Source organism: Bradysia coprophila, chromosome X, assembly GCF_014529535.1.
Source record: "Bradysia coprophila strain Holo2 chromosome X, BU_Bcop_v1, whole genome shotgun sequence".
In the NCBI taxonomy this organism is placed as follows: domain Eukaryota; kingdom Metazoa; phylum Arthropoda; class Insecta; order Diptera; family Sciaridae; genus Bradysia; species Bradysia coprophila.
The window spans coordinates 8,211,430-8,236,433 of record NC_050737.1 but is presented as its reverse complement, the minus strand read 5'-3'; the positions used below and the strand labels follow the sequence as shown (position 1 = coordinate 8,236,433).

Sequence of the window (25,004 nt, the reverse complement as noted above, 5' to 3'; positions counted from 1 at the left end):
CTGAAGTTCATAAACTTGTTGAAAGATTGAAAGAAAAAAAAGTTTCGTGTGAATTTTATTAATCCGAGGCGAGGAAGAGGTTATATTTTTGTGTTTATTTACGGAAGGGTACTTGACAAAGCTTGAAGTACGAAATAGTTATTTAAGACATCGAGTTGGAAGTCATAATACACATCGTGAGTCTAATCAAGTACGTCGCACCGAGATTCATACAACGTTTTATGCAACAGAGCGAACTTCACAGTTTTCGAACATTATGATCTCGAGTTGCATAGAATACAATTTTTGACGCATGGAACACATAAATGTATATTACGTAATGCTTTGGAGATTTTTATTTTGACATGTGAACAGCTCGGGCCGAGGTCATAACATTCTTCAAGCCTTATCGTAGCTGGCCTATTATTTGAAAGTTTAGTAGTTTTGTCAGTAAATTGGGCAATTTCGGTAGTTTCAACTGTGAATTCGGTAATTCCAATTACAAAAAAAATATGCAGTGTTTTACATGTTTTAGGTATACAGGACCGAACTGGCTCTATATAGGCTTTTTTATTTGTGTATGAAGGGTGTTTCACAAATTTTCATCATACAATGCCCAAAGGGTTTTTTGCTGAGCCAGTCAAGTGCTGAGTTTTGGAAACAAAGTTGCGTTTTTGTGAGAATTACTAACAATTTTTAACTTAATAGTTCCATATCAATGATACAAATGGTCACATCTATCGTCTTTCGAAGCGTGAGTGGTCTTTGAGGTTTTGAGACATTCATTTCACCCGGAGATTATCCTAAAATTATCGTTTCAACTTCTCTTGCCTGCACTTACTATTAATTTTGTCAACGATTTAAGGTCTAAGAACTTAATACCAAAGAATAGACACGAAGGGTAGACTAATGCTAATTTAGTTCAAGTTTGCTTGGACCGGTTTATTTATTGTAATTGAAATATTCCACTAAATTTAACAAACAAAGAAAGAATAAGATTCGTGGGATCCAGCTGTCCATTTTTCTTGATTCTACCGCCATTATTTACATGAATGTGATACTTACTGAAGCAGCACAAATTAATTATCTCGACCCACATCTACGTAAACGATTTTAGTAGTGCAGGAAACGTGCCATTAATACCATTGGTTTGTACTTACGTATAAAATATTTTCTTTATAGTAAAGGCTTAAATCGGGTTTCACACTTCAATGTTGTTTATGTTAGAAAATGGAAAATTAAACAGGTAAACAGATAAACACTGTACCGTGTGCATACACATATTTACTTGTAGCTGGTTACATGTTTACATATCAATAAAAATAGTTTTTTTTTATTTCACTTTTTCAATTCCTTGCATGAGAGGGATTTCGCTTCAATTGGTGAAAATTTCGACTGTAAATAGGTGGATAGTCGATCACAAAATTCAATCGTAATTAGTTTTCAGTTACATTTCACTCATGTAGTGTAAAATAAGTTCTTGTACTCCATGAAAATCCGTCGACTGTAACAACAACAACAACAACAACAACAACGAAGGCAGAAACATTTCCATTCTCTTTGATTGCAAGGAAAATGTTAGTTTTTCAATTTTCTCTGTTGTTCGTTATATTTTCTTTAACTGGTTGTGAATGTGATACATATCGGATTGGTTGTAGAAGAAATGGTTGGTAGAATTTTTCTGTTATTTCTTGTTCATTTGTTTTCTGATTTTCTTATTTAAAAAAATAATTTTTCCGCTAAACTAAAGGTGACAAATTGATAACGAAGAAAGTGTTAATTAGTGTACCAACATCGAGTTCATCGGATCATATCATTGTCTACGAATACGTAGCAACAAAGTTCGTTTCGTTTATAGAATATCAAATTGGAAGTGGATGTCATGAAGTAAGACAAGCGTTGTGTTAAAACGGCCAGAGAGAAAGAGAAATTTTATTTTTATTTGTTGGATGGTAATTTGATTGTTCGATACTTTAATCAATTGTTTGGCACGTGTTGATGTCTTTGCTAAAATAAACGAATTTCCATTCTAATTTATTGCTTAGCAACTCTGTTCGATGGATGTAATTTTACGAAACGATGCTCATAAAGGCTCCGTTTATTATGGGAACATTATAGCTAAAGGGTATGCGTACTTTTACCTTTTCTTCTTTCCATTGATTACAACTTAAGATGGATGAAATTACTTTGAGAATACGTCTGAACACTTATTTTTGTAGACAGGTTGGGTTGAAATTTATTTTTCATGGTCGACCTTGAACCTTCTGGATTCATTCGCCTAGTGTACAATTAATTATTGGCAATAGGTTGGTTTTATGTGAAAAACGACAATATTTTGTCACGACTCGTTAAACGTTGGGAAAAACGTTTTTCACTGCCAGTCCTGATGAAAAAACCATTTTTTTTTCTACATTTATTGGCACACAAAGGAGTATTACCACTCAGTTGCACAAATAACTATTACTGTGTGGCAAGGTGCACCGCAATTTTTGTCAAACTTTCTACATTTTTCAGGTTCGTCACCAGACAATAATTTTTGGGCCTTTGGCTGAAAGCCGAACAAAATATTTGTGTATTGGGAAATTAAAGAAAAATCGATGAATTTGTCAAGGTTGTCCTAGACCTCCCTAGACCACCCATAATTGACAGGATAGTGAAAAAGTGGCGTTGATATCCAAAATGAGGTCTTCCATCATTACATAATATATGCACGCACTCTTTCCAAATACTTTTTCTTTTGTCAATATCCTCTATTAACTATTGCAGTTTCCCTCTACTAACTACTGCAATATATTGAAGTACATAAAACTGAAAGCAATGTGGAACTACTTGGACGGTAGCCAAGTCTATTACTCCCAGTGATAAACATAATAAATAAAGTGGGAATTTGTTATCCAATTAAATAAAAGAAATTCTTAGCTAAATGATTCACTATGTAAAGTCTGTTTTCTTCTTTCTCTTTGTTTAACGTAAAAGTTTTCCAAATAAATCGAATAAGATTTCTGTTTGTCGATTTGTTTCCAATTGTTATCGGAGACGCGGATTACAGTTTGAAAGTCGTTTTATGCAAGCGCATTTGTCTCGGAATTTGGAAAAAATACCTGGATTTTCAAGCTTAACAGTATTTTACTGTCGCACGTAAGAAATGTACAGAAAAGTGACTTTTAAAAGTGAAAATTTTATGAAACAATCGTGCAGTTTGATTTAATTAATCAAACAATATTGGAGACAATTGATTAGACAATAATTCTCTTAATAATCTAAGTATGTTAATACTGAGTTTCAATTCTCCAATGACAATATCACAATAATGATGAAATGAACTAGCTATTGACGCAAGAAAATTGAAAACTTTTAATTATAAAACAAAGATTTTGTGCAAATTCTTACATCAAACTTCAAACTTATTCCATAATTATTACTTCAACTTTCCAACACTTACTAAAACTTTAAATATTGTTAACGAAGAAGAAAAATATTTATCAACAAAGTTTAAACAAAATTAAAACGCGCATTGTGACGATGTTTATAGTACTAAAAACTACTACAATGCAAGCAATCTTGAATAGCTTTACCTTGTCTTAAGATTCAGGACGACGACACAGGAGGTCAAGGGATGTTTTTAATATTCAAACGTTTTACAAACCGAAATAGTAAATTTATGGCTATCACGTCCATCGCGGTGATGATGTGATTACTTCTCTGTAGAGGTTTCTCTCCAAATAAACCAAATAGTGTTTGCTACCGAAATTCACCCGATGGATGGTGCCAGGGCATAATATTATTTCACTAAATTTTACTAAATTTCATACAATTTCACCAACTTTAGTGAATTTTCTAGTCTGAAAGTACACTCAAGGTACTTTTCATAAACTCTTGCAAAGCATTATCCTCAACTCGTTGTTGCAACTTATTATGTCCTAAATTCATGACCGTTGAGCTGCGTTGGACATGTTTGCAGATACGAAGGTACTACGGTTCCCTCACATATTTAGGAGAACTAATTTCGAATTTTAGCGACAAACAGAAGAATCCAACCACAAGATTTAAAAAAAATCACAAAAGATTCTTTTCCGCGTAAAATTTAGTTTTTGATTGTACTCAAAGTGTGTTGCAGGTTACACTATTCGCCCGAAAGACCTGACAAAAAACTCAGATCAAATGTATGGTTTCATAATGAGTCAGACAATATAATGTAGGTATTTTTGGAAGAGGAAAAAGGGAAACAATTTGCGTCGTTAAACAAGTAATTTACTTTTCTGTTTGTATCAAATTATCTTTTGATTGACTTGGAATGTTGCGCGGCTAGACAACGAATAATAAAATTCATGCACTCATTAATTAAGGACTCGTCAGGCTGAAATATTATTTTCATCTAATTACTCTAATCAAAAAACAGTAGAGAAAAATGCCTATCACGATCTTAGTCCTGTACTTTCATACAATAATAATAAAGAGCTCTTCACAAGAATAATTTAAATTCATTGGGAAATAAATTCGTTCATAGCATTCGTTATGCAGCACGTTTTGCCCATTTATCTATCACATATCGCCCTGTAAAATATTTTTGTTAGTAGGTACGGTACATCCAAAATAAAACAAAATAGAATGTGTGAAGGAAATGTGGTACTGAAATTTTGGCGAAGTTCGTTTTATTTTTCATAAAAAAAGATACGAACGCCTGTAGTTATTAAAGGAAACTTCATAAACTTGCTGTGAATGACAATGGTCACATTATCTTTCGCATGAAAGAAGCGACACGCTTTTATTACCATCCAGTGGAGAACACCACAATTTTAACATGTTACTGTATTTCAAGGTCAATCTACAGTCCATGGTCAATAGAGATGCAGTTTTTTTTAACCCATTCTGCCGACATATATCTACCATATTCTGCAATTACGTGGTTTTTGGCCTTGTGTTGCAAATATATATTCTCGGCTATTTGGGAGATTTCGGAAATCTGGTTTAATTCAAATCCAAATTCTTATGTTCTGGAATTTTGTACCGAATTTCGAATCCAACAAACAAGAAGCAGAAAACAAAAATCTAGTTTTTCATGTTTAACAAAGTTTGCGAATTCCACAAACAAACTGCAACAACTCTCAAATCATAAAACGTGCCCGAATGCACTTTTCTTTGAAACAATTTCATTCGAGCGACATTTTCATCGAAATTTAATATGTTCTTATCGCATTTTCGTTGGAACATTTGGTTGTTCTTATGAACTCATCTAATTTTTTTTGTTTCTGTTCAGTCATCTGTTTAGTTTGTTCGTTTGCATATAGCGTTTATGATGACGTCGTATACTTTTGATATCCGAACACGCTAATCTAAAATTGAAAATCTCTACCTCAGGTTTTCGTTTTGTATTACTCTTGATTATAATATCGAATACAAATTCTGTTGAAATTTCAAGTGTTCTGATAAGTTTTATCGCCTGTTTAACAGAACATAAATATGCATATTACTGTATTGCACGATCAACTTGAAAAACGTCAGAAGCGTATTATAATCTGCTTCTACATACCTCTCTACCTTCGATAATAATTTCGATATATTTAGAATCTTTTACGTTGTTTTTCCCATCATAAGTAGCTCATAAATATCGACAATCAAACAATTTGAAAAACAATTTACTGAAAATGTATTACCTTACATCGGGAAGGATTGAATGAATGTCCGTCGTCTAGCGAAAAAATGTTTTTAACCAAACGCATCACGTTAATTGGGTCAAAGACAGAAAACGGATTTACACCATTTTTCCATCCAACAAAGTGATTAATAGAATGAACTTTAACTCGCATGTTACTCATGTGCTAAATCCATTCGAATTAAGGAAAAAGTGCTGGCGGAAATTGTCTTCACTGGAAACTATTCACTGGAGTCGAAATTTTTTCTTTACAACGTAACGAAATTGTTGGTAACATTAGTCGTCTATGGTTTCGAACAATATAACGTTCCATCAGATTTCCAACCGATACTAGTACCGCAGTTTCTCATAACGGAAGACGATGACACACCGAAATTTGGAGTTGGTAAGAATTTTATCGATCCGCTGTGCCTATGCGCGTATATATATATATATATATATGTGTGTGTACTGATTATACATTGGTGGGTACTTAAATTTATAGGTTTTCGCCAACCAAACGATGAACTGCTGTACTTTCAAACGCAATCATCAATCAAAACCAAATATTTAACAAATCACACATTGGATTTTATTGCGGAAGTTGATCATTTCATAACTTATGTTAGCTTCACAGTTGATGTAAGTGAACGTATACAAAATGAGCTTTCAGTGGCACTCGATTTCCCGTTGAATAAAAAAAATCATATTTTTTACAGTCGAAAACTGCGGGTGCCACATTTTTGAAAATGAGCGAACACAATTTTGCCGGATCAGTTTACGATGTGGACACAATGCTGTTGACGGCAAAAATGTTTGTGTACGGGTTTAAGCGAGATAACGTGCCAGCGGATTATAAACCAATTTTTCAAGCCAATAAAGTGGAAAGTGCAGACCAAAAGGCATACATAGATTCGCTACCGTTCTATAGTGTTGTCAACGAAAGTAGGGACGACGTAGATTTTTCCAACTCAAATAGTCAATTGGATAAATACGTTTTATCGATGTGGATTTTCAGCGTTTCGGTACGATTGATGTATACCAATATTTGGATTTAACCCGTGGCAGCTGAAACAACGTCAAAATACATCATCACCAAATTGTACAAATTCCTTTTTTTTCTTTTCTCCTCTTTTTTTTTTTGTTACATTGTCCGGATAAAATAAAAATGATTTCATCTAGAGATATCAAATATTCTCTTTGATATATAATACCGTCGTGTTGTCTATTTCATATTTTATGCACCACTTAAATTGAACCTACAATGTACATGTTCAACACTCGGCGCTTTCACCGTTTGTTGTCGTTTGATACTCAGATAAACGTAATTTCATTTCATTTTCAATGCATTGCATACGTGAGTGCCAATTAGGGCTTCTAAAAAATTTTATTACTCTATTCGAACGGGCTCATTACAGACGTATATTTTGTGCTTCTGCCTTATTTAACGCCGGTGGTGATTGGCAATAAAAGAAAACTTAATTTGCGTATCAAACTTTTGATAAAAATATTTTTATAACAAAGTCTGTCTATGAAATTAATTCCATTTTTCACCGTTTATTGGAAGACCTACAAGCTACCCATTACGAGTCCTAACTTTACCGGTATTATAGTGAAACTTTCCGTTATATGATAGAAATAGGAAAAAGTTTAAAAATTTGTTGGAAAAGTTTTTAAAGCAAAACATTTTTCATGGCTGATCATTCTTTGTAATTATAATTCATATGGAAGGTAGTCGATCCAGGAAGAGAATTAAATTGAAAAGTTTCGCTTACAGTAGGCGATAGGCTAGGAAAATTTCAATAAGGTTTCTGTTGTAGCATTGCGAAATGGAATACAGAGTAATCCAGCAGTTTAATAGGTTCATAATTTTAAGAGGGGTCATACCAACACAATTTATATTTTCTAGAATCAAATATGCAAAGGAACTGGTTTGATGAATCTTTGGCCTTCCGACTCGGATCTCGCACCGTATTCTAAAGGCTGTTTCTCTGCATTTTTTCTCGAGTTAGGTATGATAGATACTCCGGTTACGAGACTTCTCCTTCCAGTTACAAGCTGTGAAAGAGAGATCCAAGTGATGCCAGTGTATGCACGAGCGAGATAAAACAGGGGCTCGTAGCTAAAATAAAGTGGTTCGTAACCGAAATATCCACCATATTCATTCTAGACGAATTGTAATTTTTGTTGAAGTAGTAAATATAGCATTCTCATAAATTCCATGTAAGGCAAATCAATCACATTGGCAAAGAAAATTTTCTGTTTATTCGGTTTAAGTCAGACATTGTTTAAAACTGTCTTCATTCCTCACAATAAATTGGAACCTCTAACAGGTTATGGACCCAGATATGGAATAGGGTAGTGGAGAAGACAAGTCGAATATTTTTTGTGGATTGAGTAAATTGAATGAATATGCTGTTGTGTGGAATGAAATTGTGTTGGAAAAAGAAAGAGGAATGAATAAGGACTATGATTTGAATTTGTGAACAGGAAGAAGAAAATGCTGACGACAGGAATGAAAAAGTGACAAAGATTGGATTACGAGTATAGTAAATACAAAAAAAAAAATATTCACGGCACGACCTCGGCAAAGTTTTGTACAAAAGAACAGAAAAGAAGGAATTGAACAGAAAAGAAAAGTGAAGAACAAGATGAAAATATTGAAATCTTGAGGTAACGACTAAAGATATTTTACGCCATAGTAACCGGCATCGTTCCATAGTAACCTTACGGCAATGACCCTGGCAAAGTTTAACGGACGAAAGAAAAGAACAGAAAAAGAAAAGAAAAGAATAAGACGGAATAGAATTTGAGCAATAGAGCATGAGCAACAGAATTTGACCAGTACAGTTTGCAATACAACTTGAGCGGAGAGCAACAAATTTTGAGCAGAAGAAGAAGTTTAAAGAAAAAGAAAGATGAGAAGAAGACAGAAGAAGGAGGAGGAACAGGAGCTAGTACAATCGTCATTCATACTCTTACGATCTGTGTGAAGATCAAAAAAGGCACATTCCGATCTTTCTCTGATTAAATTAGATTGTGCGTTCATATTCATCGAAACACCGAGATCTTAATTGGCGTCTTCTTCTGCCATCGAGCAATTCAATTTTATCACAACTTAATATACCATGCCATTCCGTTCAGTCATAACTTATTTATTTAAATGTGTTCCATTTGCATCACATTCACAGAGAGTGGATATAATAATGTTTTAGTTTATACGGTCTGATTCAACCCTCCATTTCTGCATTACAACACCCGTACACGAACCGTCTCCATATAAACATTTTTTTCTTTTTTCGTTTTCGTTAAATTACCCCAGGTCGTGAATTTATGAAGGCAAAAGCAACAGCGAGTGAAGAGGTTTATTTTTTTCTACGTCGCCTCTGCACAAAACTGGAAGGTCTATTATCTCAGCCGTCACGTTTCTTCCATATATACTTGCGAAAAAGTATTATATGATGGAACAACACACGATATGTTTGTACTTAACCCATAAGATGGAATATATGTAACATTCAGCTATTATACATACATCTATATTGACGTATGTTGGGTGGTTCTTTTTATTCGGGTGGTTCACAGTGTTTTGGCTCATGAGTGTGTATTTTCATGCAGAGAAAGGTAATATTTGTGAAGAATTTCCGTTTTTTTTGTCATCAGAGAAAATTTTCTCGACTTTCTCACTGAACTGATGCAGGAGACATTGAATAACCTAACCGCTACATTTGTTATTTTAACTGAATGCAAACTTTCTGAAAATTGAAAGTGGAATTTAGCAGAATAATGTTGGCGCCATTATATCTATAACAATCACAAGAAATATGATTGGTGGGGTTTCGGAGTTGTATGGTATGGTTATGTGTTTGCATTTATTCACCCATTTTTGAATGACTTTAGGAGAACAGTTTTTTTCTCGATGGAAAAGGCAATAAACCCTTATACATACGCGCAGCTACCGTATACCATAAGTATGTAGATATGTATTGCGGTACTGTTGCTTTAAATAAAGTTACTCTTTTTTTCCTTTCATATAAATTTTTTCAAACTTGTTTAGAAATATTTGATTTTTTTTTCCTCCCTTGAAACCAGTACACTAACCCAGAGTGGTTCGTTTTTTTTTCAGCAATGGGAGAGATAAATTGAATAGAATTTAGAATAACATTCTTATGATTAGTGCTTTTTTCAGCAGGAAGAAACTCAATAAGTTAAATAAGTCAAGTGAATGGTTGCAGAGTTAGTTCATTGGTTAAAGTTCAAGATTCAATTTCCAAGAATTTATATTAAGGAATGACCTGTACAAAAACTTCTGAAAGCTTTTTAAAATCAAAATCAAAACTAAATCTTAAATAACTCGAGAAATCCACACTCTGCGAAGCTATGACTATGACTATGTTCTTCTCCCCCAATAAAACTCTCTTTTCTTGTGACTCTTTGTAGAGCGCGTGTTTCACGATTTTTTTGACATTTAATTTTGACGACAGCACTGAAAAAACGTTCCATATTTTACGAATAATCCCTTGAGAGTACTAATGTTGAAACCCAACATTCACAAAAACAGCCTACACATCTACTACTTCTAAGCCGCTAACATACTTAAAATAAAGTGAATAATAATTTGTGGATAACATTTGAATGACAATGAACTAGAAATTAAGACCTTGATGACACAGAGATTGAGAAGCAATTGAAATAAACTGAACAAAGACATAGTTTGCGTTTGCGAATAGCATTCTCCTACAAATAATATCTACCCCGTCGAGATAACCAGCTTCCCATGGCACATATGCACAATGGGGTATCTATTTAATACCTCCTTGTTTCCACATTGTGCTTAACAATCCACCAACTGTTCTTAATTTGTGACTTCTTGTCATTTTAAGATTTTTTCGAACGGGAGAATTACACCTAGGCACTGCTGCTCAGTCCAATTGACTGGAATGGAACAATGATGTAGTGATTTACAAGGCTTACAGTCTACAAATTATTGTAATGTGATATATCCAAGCATCAATGCTTGTACTTTAGTCTTTGGTGGGGAATGTATACTTCAGTGAAAATGAGAAGCGATTTTTTCAAATGATGTTTTTCTCTGCTATCATAACGTTATAATCTTTGAGTTCAGAAACAGAAGTCAATTCAAAATTATTCATTCAACCAAACACCGGAAAATTAAATATACCACCTCAGTTGTCAATTAATTTCTAACCGAAACCGTGTCAGATATAGCGAAACGGTATTTAATAAGTTTTTTAATTTCCCTGAAAAGTTACTAATTGTCTTCACAAATTCGATTAAAGCCTTCAAGTTGCCTCGTGGAACAATAAACGGTCGACACCATTCATCTTTTGTAATTACATCAGCAAAAGCCTGACTCTGGTTGACTTCATTAATAACTCTATCCAAGTAAATGTATAATCAACATTATATCAGCACTTTATTTTTCCGTTATGCCTTAAGCCTATTTGGAATAAAAATATAACGCTCTTTACACACAGAAGAGAAATGAAAGGGAAGTAGGTGTACCGTTACATCAAACAGAAAATATACATTTTTAATGCCACACAATAAATTCTACAGTCAAAACACTTTACACACCTAGTGTATATTTAAGCATTTCTCCATCTAGCATTAATGAAACAGCAGCAACAACAACAAAGCGAATGAATGAATGAGAAATAAAAACGAAGAAAATATTATTTACCCAGAATGTATGAATACATACCGAACCAAACCCAACATTTGGAAGTAAGAAAACAGGGTGAAGAGATATGAGACGGCGACAATTAAAAATAAAAGCTTTTTCTGGCTTAATTATAGCATCATAAAAACTCAGCTCGGTTTTATATCATCAACAATAATAAACTCTGTGAAATCTTGATATTATAAGACTCTGTGCAACGTTCGGGTTAAAGCTTCTGTTGAAAAAAAAAGAGAGGGAATAAATAAGTGGAAAAGTTGTGTGCAAATTGAACATGGCAAAAATTACGACTTTTATATAACAGAGTAGACATAAAACGTATCGTATATCGCTGATAAATGTGACCTATAGTTATTTTGAATTTATATACTTACCTAGGCGTTAAGAGTTACAGCTTAGACAGCTACTACAATGATTTGCTACGCATTCTTTTTTAGTAGGAAATAAATGGTAACTTGATATGCCTTGGTTAAAGTTGGCGTTTAAATACACTTTGCAAACAATATAAGAGAAGATTTCGCAAGGCGAATGCCAACTTAATGGATAGGGACACCGCAGATGTTTGAAGAAGTTTATTTTTGGTTTCAGTTGAAAGTAATGGACAGCAAGCAGAAATTATAGCCTGCAGTCCGGCGTATTGTATTTACAATGATATCTTTTTACAAGAACTCTTTAAAATAAATAAAGGATCTCAATCTCGACCACAAATTGCTTGTCGTAGTTTTACCAGCTTTGAGTAGTTAGAAGTTTATGCAAATTTCGAAGCGAGTGGAACTATTATAATCTATTCAATTTTGTTCATACTAACAGATTTGCTGTAGAGATTGCGGTTCTACGTATTTCAAAAAGGATTTGTGTTAAAAGATTATCAGCGAAAATACGGTACACTCTAATGTACGCTATATATGATTTCAGCATACTGTCAGTGGCGATTAAGTAACGCCGATGTTGTTGATAATGCGATTTAATAACTTCACCATTGCCACTACAGTTCACACTGTGAATTTCACAGATTGTTGAATCTTTCATTTCCAACAAAATTTAGTATATTTTGTAGATTGAACCTGAATGCTCAAGCTACAACACTCGCCATCAGCCACTGAATCAGTTTTAAACCTATGTCAAAATAGGAGGATCTTATTGAGAGGCCTGCTGTACCTGACAAGTTAAAAATTCACTAATTGAGATTCCTCCGTCCTGATTTATAGAGCTTCATCAGGTAACAGGATCAGGCCCGACATTTTTCGATGGTATGTCAATGTCAGAGATCTCTTGCATGAACTACGTATCTAAGGCCAATGATGAAGAAGAACGAAGAAAATTTCATCCTCCACCTCTTTACATGTATAGAATTTGGGGATGTTTTTGTAGGTTGACTTCCAGACCTTGAGCATTACTGTATTAGGTGCAAGCGTGGGACAGGGAAAGACGTGGAAAATCCTTTGTCAAAGAAAAAAGCCTCGGAATATTTTTAAAAGTTTAATTAGAAAATCAAATTCTTCAGAAATTCTCAGCAACCTAAAAAACCAGATCTAAGGAAATTTTCAAATCTTAGAAAGAAATTCCTTAAAAATTGGTGAAGAAAATCTTCGAAGCCCACGACGGAATTTGTTTTGGCAAATCTTTTCCAATGAAACCTACAAATAACCGGTCGGTTGCAAGTCATTTCCTAGAATTTTAAAACTTTCGACCTGTAAACTTGGGACGAAAGTCTAAACTTACAAATTTACACTTATCCTCGTTACAACTTATAATTAAATTCGAATTGATAATTTGATTTGTTTTTTTATACATCATTTGAGTAAACTCTATGATAATTACAAAGATTGATATCCTCCTTACAATTTGTTTTTAAATTGTAGCCAACATTGGCAATCTCTTGCAAATGAAGACTATCAGCAAAATACTGACAGAAGCAATTTTCTAACTAATATAACGAAAACTACCCTCGAGTGTTATTTCCATTTCTTTTTTCCAACCATTTTAATTTCAATTTTCTCTGTAATTTGCTAATTTTCCGTTGGGATGGACTGATGCGTTACATTCTCATTTCAGCTAATAAACGATAAGGGGTGAATAATACATGGTTATGAATATTATCCAACACATCTTATGAATTTCATATCAACGACGAGGTAGTAAACGAAAAAGGGGTGAAATTGTTGCCATTATTATGCCAATGTAACATTCCCATTTAATTTGCCCGAGAGGTACGACCGAATGCTATTATGCATTCAACATTTTGTGCTGAGGTTCCGAAATTAGCTTAACAAAATTAAGTCTTAACCCTACATCGATAATATCGTTTTGTTCCAGTTTGAGATAACTCCCAATGTGAATGCCCAGTCAATTGATTTATTAATATTTTCAAATTCAATCGCTATAATTTGATTCGATTTAACGCTGATACGTCAGAGAAATGTTACACAATTCTTCTACCCTACAACACACCCGAGAAATATAAACTGGAAGGATAAATATTTCAATGAGGAAAAGTCAATATTTAATCTACAGCAAGTTTTCCAATAAAGCGTCTTCTTCGAACATTACGCTAAGCTTGGTAAGCATTGCATATGAAATTGCAAAACGAAACTTTTCTATTAACATTTCAGTCATATCGCTACCATAACATTTTCATAATGTTAACATTACGTTATACAAGTACTGGATAAATTTCAATTCACATCGATCAGAGGATATAGTGACTTCATTGCAGCATGAGTAATGCAAGCTCTAGTGGAGCATTAAACTATTATTTAAGAGGGAAGCAATGCTACGGGACTTGTAACACAAATGCTTTGCAATAATATTATGTTGTTAGATTAATGTATGGTAAAATGTCACAGACAATTGGTTGATGAATACCTCGAAATATGTCTAATGGTAGCAAAAGATGTTTTTGAGTAAAATACCTCATATATTAAGCTCGCGATCGACTGGGAACAACAAGAAACATTATTTCCATCATCTGATGTCTTACACAGATTAAATGTACTTAAGTTTTTCCATTTTTTCAACTTTCAGATTACATTTTGAATGAAAGAATTTTCGAATATACTTGTGAATTTTCGCGGCGATATCAAATAAAAAGCCATGATTTTCTCTTGTTCAAGAGACCCATAAACAACTAAGTTAAAAGGAAACCATCTGCCAATTTTGTTTGTATTCCAAAATTTGAACATGTAGGACCAGGTTGGAAACTATTTTTTCACTTGATCATATGGATATGTCATAGTATATTTATAGTAGATGTCATTGTTTGGAGCATTTTATTTTGGTAAGTGTGGGGGCAGCTGGGATGCAGCCACACAAGGCAAAATACACCCAAAACAATTACGTAAGTGATTGCACTCAGTGAGTACTCATATACCGGGCCTTAGTGAGCACTACTAACTAAGTCCCGGTAAATAAGTTAGATCGCTCGTGTCAATGTAGTCATGACTCATTTCCCGGTGGAGCAGTGAGTAAAGTTACTTTCATCAGTTTCAACATTGGTTGTACTTTGTAGTATATGTATACAGGTCCACATGAGCCATTAATCACTGTCAACAACAGACATAAACCGTCTACAAAACATTTTGACGAATTTATTACAAATATCAAAATCATTTTTACTCGGGCAGAGTAACTTTCTGAAGCAAAGTTAGCCACTACCGGCAACTATTTTGTAAAGTATGCCACCCCCGTTGCTTCTGTATCACTGCTCTCACTTGTGCTTTCTGTACACATCCAGTGAAATGCTAAGCTTTATACATCACTGAAACATCAATATTCCGCTGGGGTAGCACATCAAGTGTTCATCAGAATCGAATCAATTTGTTTTAGTATTTAAATGAATCGACCATCAAAATAATATTTATTTTTACGATTTTATTTGGCATTTTCGTTTGGTATTCATCAGTAACTATATCATAATATAAGTGCAATTTCTTTGAGCATAACACTGTAAATGTGGTAACGAGAGAGACCGATGATATGTAAAAATTCTGACTAATGTGAGAGTGTTTACATTCATAATTTACATGAATTTTATGCTGTGCATTTACATTTTACAAATGATTTACATTATCTTATTAGCTATTAAAATAATAAATTATCCCTGTTCGCTGTGAAAATATAATACATTTTTCAAGCGGGCAGCCATAAATTTACATATAATTCTGAATAAATGATTTTGATGGGTAGATGGGGGCCTTGCGCGTAGCACATCTCATATAACTCTGAGCACTCGATGAAAATGGGTTTTCTAGTTGTTTTTCATTTAAGCTTGAGGGGACGTTCATTAAGTTAGTCATGGATAAATACCAATTCTCTCTACATTTTCTCTATTTATCAGCATTTTCTCGTCACAAACACCTTAGACTTTCTAGAAATGGCTCATCATCTGTTATTGACAACGACGGTTAAGACAAGCGAGATGCATTGTATAAAGATTCGAGAGATTCACATAAGGAAATATAAATGCAACCGCAAGTGAAGGTGTTTGAAGCAATGCTTCTGCATTTTAATTACTGAGAGTTCACAATAATAATGTACTTAATTAAAGTACACTAATTGTCAATGAGATATATGATATAAATGGTCCTTCTTGTGTGAAATGTAGTGATCCGAGCGTATAAAATCCCGCCTTTATCAGCGGCTCGGATATAATTATGGTTGGGAGTTACTGCCATCTCTTGGTATACATAAAATTTGTATTCTAGTTTTTGTCTATTTATAGTTCGTCCTCTTTGTTTCATCGTAGCCGATGACTACGGTCATCGTTAAATAAATGGTAAAGTTGGAAGAAAGTCTTTTATTTAGAAGGCGGAATTATGCCAATTCTGTTCATGGTAAGTATTAATCCATTTTCATCATTTGTCCGATTTTACTCAAAAACTTAAGGTAAAGTTTCGTTGAGTGTCACACGTTTTTAAGTTAAAATACTTTCTGAACGACCGCTAATGAACAAACACATTGCATCGTTGAGTTTGCGTTAGTTTTCTCTATAAACTGTTTACAAAACACGAAACGATGCATAAAGTACATTTCTGTAGAATGTAGTTCGAACTTCAACAAAACTTTATGGAAATGATAAATGATCCGACATTTTTAGCGAAGAAAAGACAGCAATGAAACGATATCACATTTATATTCATTTTGTCATTCTATTTACGCTGAATCAAAATGGTTCGTTGTGCACTGGAATACTTCAAAAACGGATATTACTTTTTATTAGAATTGTTTTCGTAGCGCCTCGTTTCCACAGGAGATGGTAGTGGGCGAATAAACAAAGAAAGGTTTTTGTTAAATAATATTTTTATGATTTATATCTTTGCAACAATGCATGACTAACGATATACCATAAACAGAGTATATACGACGATAAGTGATTGACGAAACCAAATTGATTCTAAAGTACGTATGGGATGGGGCTCTTGGCATCATTTTGTGTTAACAAAACATAAACAAATAGAGTCGACGTTTGGAGCCTGGAAAACTATTTTTAGTCTCAAATATATATATATCGGTCATTCCACTTGTTCGACGCTTGTTTCTTTGAAGAGAACAAACAGTAGAATGTCCTTTAACCCACAACGGTACATTGAATAACATTATTTATGAATTGGCTACTAAACAAACAATGTTAAATCTCATGAGTGGTCATAAAAACACAGTCGCATGTCGATACGGTATTTAATTACTTTGTTTTACTTGGCTTGCAACTAACCCGAGCAAAAAGTGATTCGTAATGGACAAGATTTGTTACGTCTAGTTGTTCAACGACAATCGGAAATTTCTGAATAACTTTCTCGCAACGTAGCATGAAAAATGCCGATTATACTCCTGGGGACTGTACATGCAATAGCTAAATACATTGAATCATGATGGTTTCGTTGCTATGTTTAGAGTTTTCTTCGAAGTGAAAAAGTTTGTTATGGTCTGGTACAATTCACTAGTTGTTGCACAGGCCATTTTTAGCACTAAAAAGATGAAAGCCCTGCTAGCAGCATGAAAACAATGTTAAATTGACAATTTTACCCTCACCATTGATTGAAGAAAATTCAATTGTCACATCGATTCTGAAACAGTCTGCGGTTTTAGGGTGATTGAAATGTATTAGCAATGTGTTGAGCTTCGAGTGCTATCCATAAATCTCTAACGTTAAACAGATTATTCTGATGATATCAATCAATCACACGTCTCAGGAACCGTACGGTTATCTATTAAATTTGACTACGTTATTGGAAGCAACAAATGTCTAACGTAATTACAGTGTGACATAAATCAAACAAAAATTATTTCGTCTCTACAATTCAATTTTGTTACCTCATCCACTAACGTCCATTATGATCAAAAATCAATGGTCATACTGACAACAACGAAATGTTAACCGAATTTACACCGGACACATCCTTAAATAGAAATACGTTTTCGTCGGCATGTTCGTTCCTACACCGAATCTAATGTTGAACCTCAATAATGGAATGGGTTATGATATACGTTTATGTTTCGGTCAACCGAAACATAGTGTAGATTAGTTAATACCATACGCTCATATGCATATACACCCAGCTCCAAATTTATGGTGTAAACAATCATATTTAGGTGTTCCAATAAATTCCACTTTAGGCAGTTGCCAAAAAAACGTTGGCATTGGTACAACTTCAATTTTAATAATTCGTTTAGACTTGGTTGGAAAGCAAAAATGTGATGCACCATTACGAAAAATTATGTGGCAAGTTATGCTAGCCCCAAAAAAAGGAAACATTTATTAAATATGCATTGCCCACACAATTAATGTATTGCCATGGCTGTAATACATTTCCCATAAACCACAACAAATAGCAAGAACAGCAGAAAATGTTGTATTGCAAATTGAATTAAGCTTTCATTTTGAAGTCACTTGGTATTCATTTATGCATATACGTGACCGTGGATATGGGTATGGAGTATTGGAGTATACATAGCAATGGTCTGACAGCTCATACAAATATATCGAAATATTGGACTAAACCCTTTTATAGTTGTTATGCACATATGGTATATATAGTCCGAGAGGCATACTCGAATACATTCACAAATTGATGTGTATTACATTCAGAAATCTACCGACAATGAATCGCGGACTATATACAGTATACAGTATATTCGATGAATATTTGAAAAATGAAAAGAGATAGCGGGAAAAATCGTCCTTTTTACAATGCAATATTTTAAAAATGAAAATGGTTTGTATATGCACCGCAAAAAATTAAACTACCGGAATTGTTGGCATTTGAGAATTAAGCGATGAATAAATCAGATCGACGATTGCATATATACCTGGCTCGACGTGTATTTATAGCTTATATTTATGAACGTTTATATAATGGTACAACGCAAGGTTCGGACACAAAGCAAGTTTCAACGCAACAACATATATTTCATGTTAAATAGACACAGAAATTGTCTAATGGTCATGAACATAGCTTCTAAAAGTACACCAACATTTACCCTGCTTCCAAACAAAGGGAACAAAGCACTTAAAAAAAGAGTTGTAAATCTCACGTGGAACAAGTAACTTTGTCTCCAGGTAATTTACTTTATCTACCACAGTTGTATTTTTTGTATGAAACGCACTACAGCTGTAGCAGCTATTGTGGATTACTTGAAGACAAAGTTACCTGCTACTGCTGAGATTTTTGCCTCTTCTTTGTCACTGTTACCGATAACGGATGAGGTTAGCAATTTCTGAAAGGTTCTAGACGGACCGGTCGATCATCTTAGCTATTCAACCGTACCTGTAGAGTTGATTTATTTTATCAGACAATACAGAAACATTTGGTGGTCAAAAGAAAAGCAAGAAAATACTTTGCCTTCCAAATAATATTACTGGTAGAAACTCAAAAAATTCGATGGGTTGTCATGGGCTGGGCACGACAAATTTACTGATAACAAATTTTAATTACAAAAGGCCAACAGACGTTTCTTGGATGTGAAACGTATCTCGATGTCTTCTAATCCATTTTATACCTAATAATAATGAAACTAAATGGTTAACATCATGATGTCATATATAATAACGCATCCGCATCTCGTAATCAGATTGTCCAACCTCTCTGTATACGTGTTCGTCGGATGACCTATCGTAACGTTTGTGATGGTAAGGTTCTTAAAGCAGCGACCTCATCGTAGAATGAGAATTATCCAAATGGTATGGAGGGTTGACTCTCTCTCTCTCTCTGCCTTTTTTGCTGTATGTTTCTATGATAACCTCACATATATAAGAAAATCTGAACCAAATTTGTCTTAACATCAAACATTTTATCATAATAAAGATACAAACACAATCCAAATAAAAATATAATTTAAAAAATTGACTTTTACAAGGACTGATCGATTTTCCGCTATCGATGTTGTGTTAACATTGATAATCGATTCTGGCTTATCTTCCACTCCATCGGTTTCCTCCTCTAATGTTGATGTAAAATCATAGTCATAATATTCGCCAGAGTCACTTTCAACGGTGCTGATGCTGTCATTTTCCTCAGAAACGTTGCTGTCTTCATTGGTGGTGTTTATCTCTTGGCTCATGTATGCTCCATTCGTTGCAATTAAATCACTCGCCTCTACACTTGATTTATTCAAATAAATTGATTTCTTTAGATTCGGTTGCAGTAAGAATTCAATATCATCATCGGGTACTGGTCCGTCGGGATACCATGGGAAACTGTATGGCAATACATTTATAATCAATTATTAGTATTTGTGGTAGACTGTGGCTAGACAAATATTTTACCCGTATACTGTGAGTGTAGCATTGAAATTCAGATTTTCGAAATTGGACAATTTTATGTAAATTTTTGTGGAATTGATGAAACTTACTTCTGTGTAGATATTCTGCAAGAGAGAATAGATAAAGTTTGTTAAATTTAAATGTTTGTGTAAAGTTAATATATTTCAATTATGGTAATTGAAAATGATGTTCAAGCTAATAGAAAAGTTGACCGGAATTCTACCAGACCGGAAGCGGAAATATGTCTTAAAAAGTTTCTTAAATTTTTGCATTTTTGCTGTTGGGAACAATAAAAACTTCTTCTCCCTGACGTTTCATATTTTATTTGTGCACAGGAGGGGCGTTACTTTTAATTTTCGAACTTGCAAAACCATTGAGTTCCGTTGTTATACATCCTGTTATTTTTGACAATGTTTGATTTTATTTTCAGTGTGTTCATAGTGTTGCTAAAGGCCGTTTTCCGTGCATCTGTTACTCAGTACGATAAAAAAAATTATTATTTGCGATTCGCTGCATTCTCAAAACGTACAAATCGAACATAGAAAGTAGCGGCATGTATGTGTAACGGAAACAATATCGTCACTAAGAAGTACAAATCGTACATAAAAAGCAGTGACATCTTTTCTTTTACACCTTGTTAAGCCAAAATACCGTATTGTATTGTTTGCGTGCGTTGGAAAACTTTCGAAAGCTTTGACTTTTTTTGGATTCCATTTGGAAAAGCGAAATAATTAGTTTGAATACAAAAGAAGTTGAAAGCTCTCGAAAGCTCTTTAAAGAGAAATAGACGAATGGCAGCCTAGTGATAGTGAAAATCGTCAATACATCGACGTCGACAATTTCTGTCAGTTGAAAACTAACTATTGATACACATTGCAACGACAATTTGACATAAATTTTTTTCCGTTTTCAGGTCTTTTCCCATTGTTTTGAAAGTTCAAACTTGCGAAAGCTACGCAATTTTGATGATTGACATTTCAAAACAATTGGAAAAGGCCTGAAAACTAAAGAATTTTTCCAGGTGCCAAAATCGACCCACCCTACATTGTTTGTCGAATATGGTAAGAAAAGACGAGGTGATAGGCAACAGGATTTAAATTGAACTGGATTTTCCGATATACACATATTTCACTATCGATTGGTATATAATACTTAAACAAAGTGGATACAGCGAAAGCTTTTGTATGACACTGGCTGGTGAATATATTTTTAAAATCGTATAACAATTGAATGTTCCGTTCTACAACATTTACAACAACAAACGACAAAGGAATGTCGACCTGTTTCGGTCCAGCAGGTTAGCGAAAGTATCATGATTTCGGCAGCAAACATATGGCAAATCGTCCTAATTCCATGGCGCGTTAACAACAGCAAAACTTTTGTCAATGTCTCGGCAAGCTATACACACAAATACGCACATTTGATATTCTGCCGATGTGAATCTTTACTGATCTATGGCGAAAGCGCGATCGCAACAGGCATTTATATCCACCGAAGTAGTGTATCAAATAAAGTGAGATGGTTGGTTCGAGATGCCATCGATTCAGTTAGCTTTGCAAGTCCATTAAAGTATGCCAACATATTGGAACCATGTTCTCAATACATATTCAATCGCCTTGGAAACTTGTATTTACCGGAACGTAACCGAAAAGCTTTCGAATTAGTGTTTTGAACAAGTAAAGTCAATCGAGCGCTTCGATTTTTATTTAATTTTTAAGAAGACATTGACCTTGAGAACCAGTTTAAGATTCGAGTGAGTCGCTGATATTTTGTAAAATTTTAATGAAATCGTGAATAAAACATGATAAATAAAGCGGAATTTTCATCAAGTTTGCTACTTAACTCTCAGGCATTGGTAATGTATGCGAAGAGATTTTAATGTTCGAGAAATTCTATTTATTTAAAAGCACTATGTGACGCACAATACATTAAATCCAGACGAAACTCACCACCTCACGTTTTATATACACAAAACGTTGAGCTTTAATTTTACGCAAACGATTTTCGTAAATTAAATGTTACACTCAAAGAGTTTGAATGGAAATTGCTCCAGGTCTCTCTCTATATATAATAGCACTAAAGCGTAATACACGAAGCGTTCGACGATTTACAAAAGGTAGAATTAAATTGATTTTGAATTGATAGCTAAATAATCAATGTAATTAAGTTTGCTAAATGATAAAATTACAAAAGCATTTTTGTTCCATTCGCATACATCCGTTTGGTTTAGATATCTGTTTTTATATAGGTTTTTTTCCTTGGAAAATGTTTATAAAAATCCAATTATGATTTTCTTTTGTTAAATCACTTTTGCAATAGGGGTTGATAATTGAATTGATATTTTTGTTTGTTCCATTTTTAAAATGCAAACATTATTGAACTCACTGTATCGGTACGCAATTGCACACATGTTACAGGTTTCTCAGCCATATAAATGTACTCGATGATCGCTTCATTGGAATCACTATCATACGTTAACAGCTCTTCATGTAGTATTTGATCATCTGTTTGATTTGTATACGAGAAATGAAAAAAAAATTAAAAAAATTCAATCATTTCACATTCATGCAGCTTAACGTGTGTTTACACTTGATATTTTTGTTATAAAAAAAATCGTCACTCACTTGAATGTCTTTTCCCCATCGCGAATCCGTAATTTCCACACCATGTACATTTTACGAGACATAAAATTGATATCAATAACACCACTTCACTTGTCATTTTGTCATGTCAGTAGAATCTTCAATTGAAGATGAGAGAAAAAAAAATTGCCTAAATAAACAGACTCATCTATAACAGAAAAATATGAAAATTGATTCACGAAACTGAACTGAATCTTTAATATATTCCGCGTCTGTTTGAGGTTTTCAATTTTGAACTGGATAATCTAAAAATATATTATTTTTCAACGCCAATACTATACATAGTACAATAACACCTCCGAATTATATGTGTACACATATAGATGGTTTTGTGAATCATGTTGTGTATAAGTCAAAAAAATACCGAATATAAAATAGATCGTTATGTTATTGAGAAATATTTCATCGCTAAGAATTTATTAAACATAAGTAATATTGTGCTTAAAGGTCGGACGGCGCGCATCACTTGTTACTTATGTTTTTCATCTTTTGCTCTCGATTTATAAAAATGTATATTTAGTGTGTGAAAAATATGCGAAAAGGTGCGGGAAGCGGAGTATATCTGTGAGTCTTAGGACTATTTTATGCAATTCAGTGATGATATTTGTAACTTACGCCGCCTGTGTACAATGTTCTGTGAACGTATTTTATCGCACTAGTGCGATAAAAGCCACGCGGAGCTGAAGTCACACTAAGATTATCTTCGGTATTTATTCGATTTGCTTCATTGCATAAAACATTGTATGGAGGTATATTATCGCACACGATGTCTTGCCAGCCTTACCTTCGCCTCGGATTGGCACCTCCATACGATTCTTGTTACATAAATAACTATTATTTTACTGTATATTTCTACAGTTTCTGAGAGTTTTGTTTAATAATTTGTTAAAAACGTCATTTACTGAATTTCTAAAGACTTCAGTTTTTATAAATAGTATTTTACGCTTTACATTTTCGTCCCTAGAGAAAACAAAAGCATGTACAATTTTGGTTTGTCATTTTTCCAGTGCTAAATTAACCTTATGAAATTTTGAAAATTGCATTTTTCAGAGCTATTAAGGAACTTCAGTTCTTATGCCAATTGAACGTCAGATTTTTTTCTAGTAAAGTTTCTCAGAAACACAGAAAAATTATTCGAGTACCCTCCTCACTGTGAAACTCAAACTATGAACTGATTAAATAAAACGTTCCAAACTATGAACTGATTTACTTCTGGTTGAAAACTGCAGAATGTTATTTCTACAAAAAAGAAAATACGCAACATTCCCGCAACACTTAGGGTACAATTATGTTGTGTTTAAAGAGATTTTTTTTAAGAAAAACATATTTTTGGCGTGTGAGACACATATCAGAAACTAGTTAAAATGTAACAAAGTGTGAAAAAGTAATTTACATCATCAGATATTGATTCTAGGATCAACAACAACGTCATGCCTGAAATTCATTCCAATTGGCAATATAGTATTTCGTAACAATATCTTTTCTTGAAGAATGCTAAGCGGAAATCAAAGAGAAATTTGAAGAATGTATTATTGTTCGAAGTGTTTTGATGTTGCCAGATTTCATCGGCTTGAAGATACCAATTTGATTTCAATCAACAATACGTTTTGATAGATTGTATCACCGTTGGCTCAAAGCAAACAATTTTTTTTTAGATTTTCATTTTGTTCATTTTTACATTTAATGAGTTAATTGAAAATTTGAAACTGCTTCCATCGTAACCAGTGTGTATAAGGGTACCTCTGAGTATGTGTGTTGTAGAAAAATTGTAAAATAAAGTGCGCTACTTGCTACATGTATCGAAAGCCCTAGATTTCATAATTCAATCAGTATATAAAATCCGTACAAAAACCTTCTTCTTCGCTTCGAAACTACTTGACTTTTAAAATTTTTATCCCTTGTTATGTAAATGACTATTAACAAGGACATCACGAAGACAGGCCCGATACATCCCGATTTTTTTTTCTCCACGAGAACAATGTGACCATGACCATGAACGCCAAGTATTTAATTGTCTTGCCTAAGATTCTCAATCGGGGCCATTAAATCTGCAAGTACCACCCTGCTTTTCTATTTATAATTGTAAATTCACATCTGTATTCGGTTTAATTCTTAAACGATTGTTATTGTCATTCCTTAAACAGAAAGATACAGACAATTCGTATCTATGCGATGAAACTTGTACCGTTTCGTTTTCCATTCGGCCAAAATAAAAATAAAATAAAATAAATCATCTGCGCCACATTAAACATTATCTGAAGTGGAAATGAACTCTAGAGAAATGTAAGATGT

General features: G+C 33.7%; 3 protein-coding genes across 4 annotated transcripts in view; 2 read left to right on the top strand and 1 right to left on the bottom strand.

Annotated features, from left to right (window-relative positions):
* The window catches only part of LOC119085775 (tubby-related protein 4), a 56,073-nt gene that overhangs the window by 15,239 nt on the left and 15,830 nt on the right, over positions 1-25,004 (top strand). The window lies entirely within an intron of this gene.
* Positions 1,287-7,077, top strand: LOC119085782. Its single transcript, XM_037196278.1, has 5 exons — positions 1,287-1,645; positions 1,730-1,866; positions 5,819-6,017; positions 6,117-6,253; positions 6,331-7,077. Exons 1-5 carry the CDS (start codon positions 1,555-1,557, stop codon positions 6,667-6,669), a joined length of 903 nt encoding a protein of 300 aa, XP_037052173.1. The 5' UTR covers positions 1,287-1,554; the 3' UTR covers positions 6,670-7,077.
* On the bottom strand, positions 19,584-22,952 carry LOC119085783. Its single transcript, XM_037196280.1, has 4 exons — positions 22,695-22,952; positions 22,456-22,574; positions 20,074-20,174; positions 19,584-20,004 (listed from the first exon to the last, which is right to left on the bottom strand). Exons 1-4 carry the CDS (start codon positions 22,789-22,791, stop codon positions 19,602-19,604), a joined length of 720 nt encoding a protein of 239 aa, XP_037052175.1. The 5' UTR covers positions 22,792-22,952; the 3' UTR covers positions 19,584-19,601.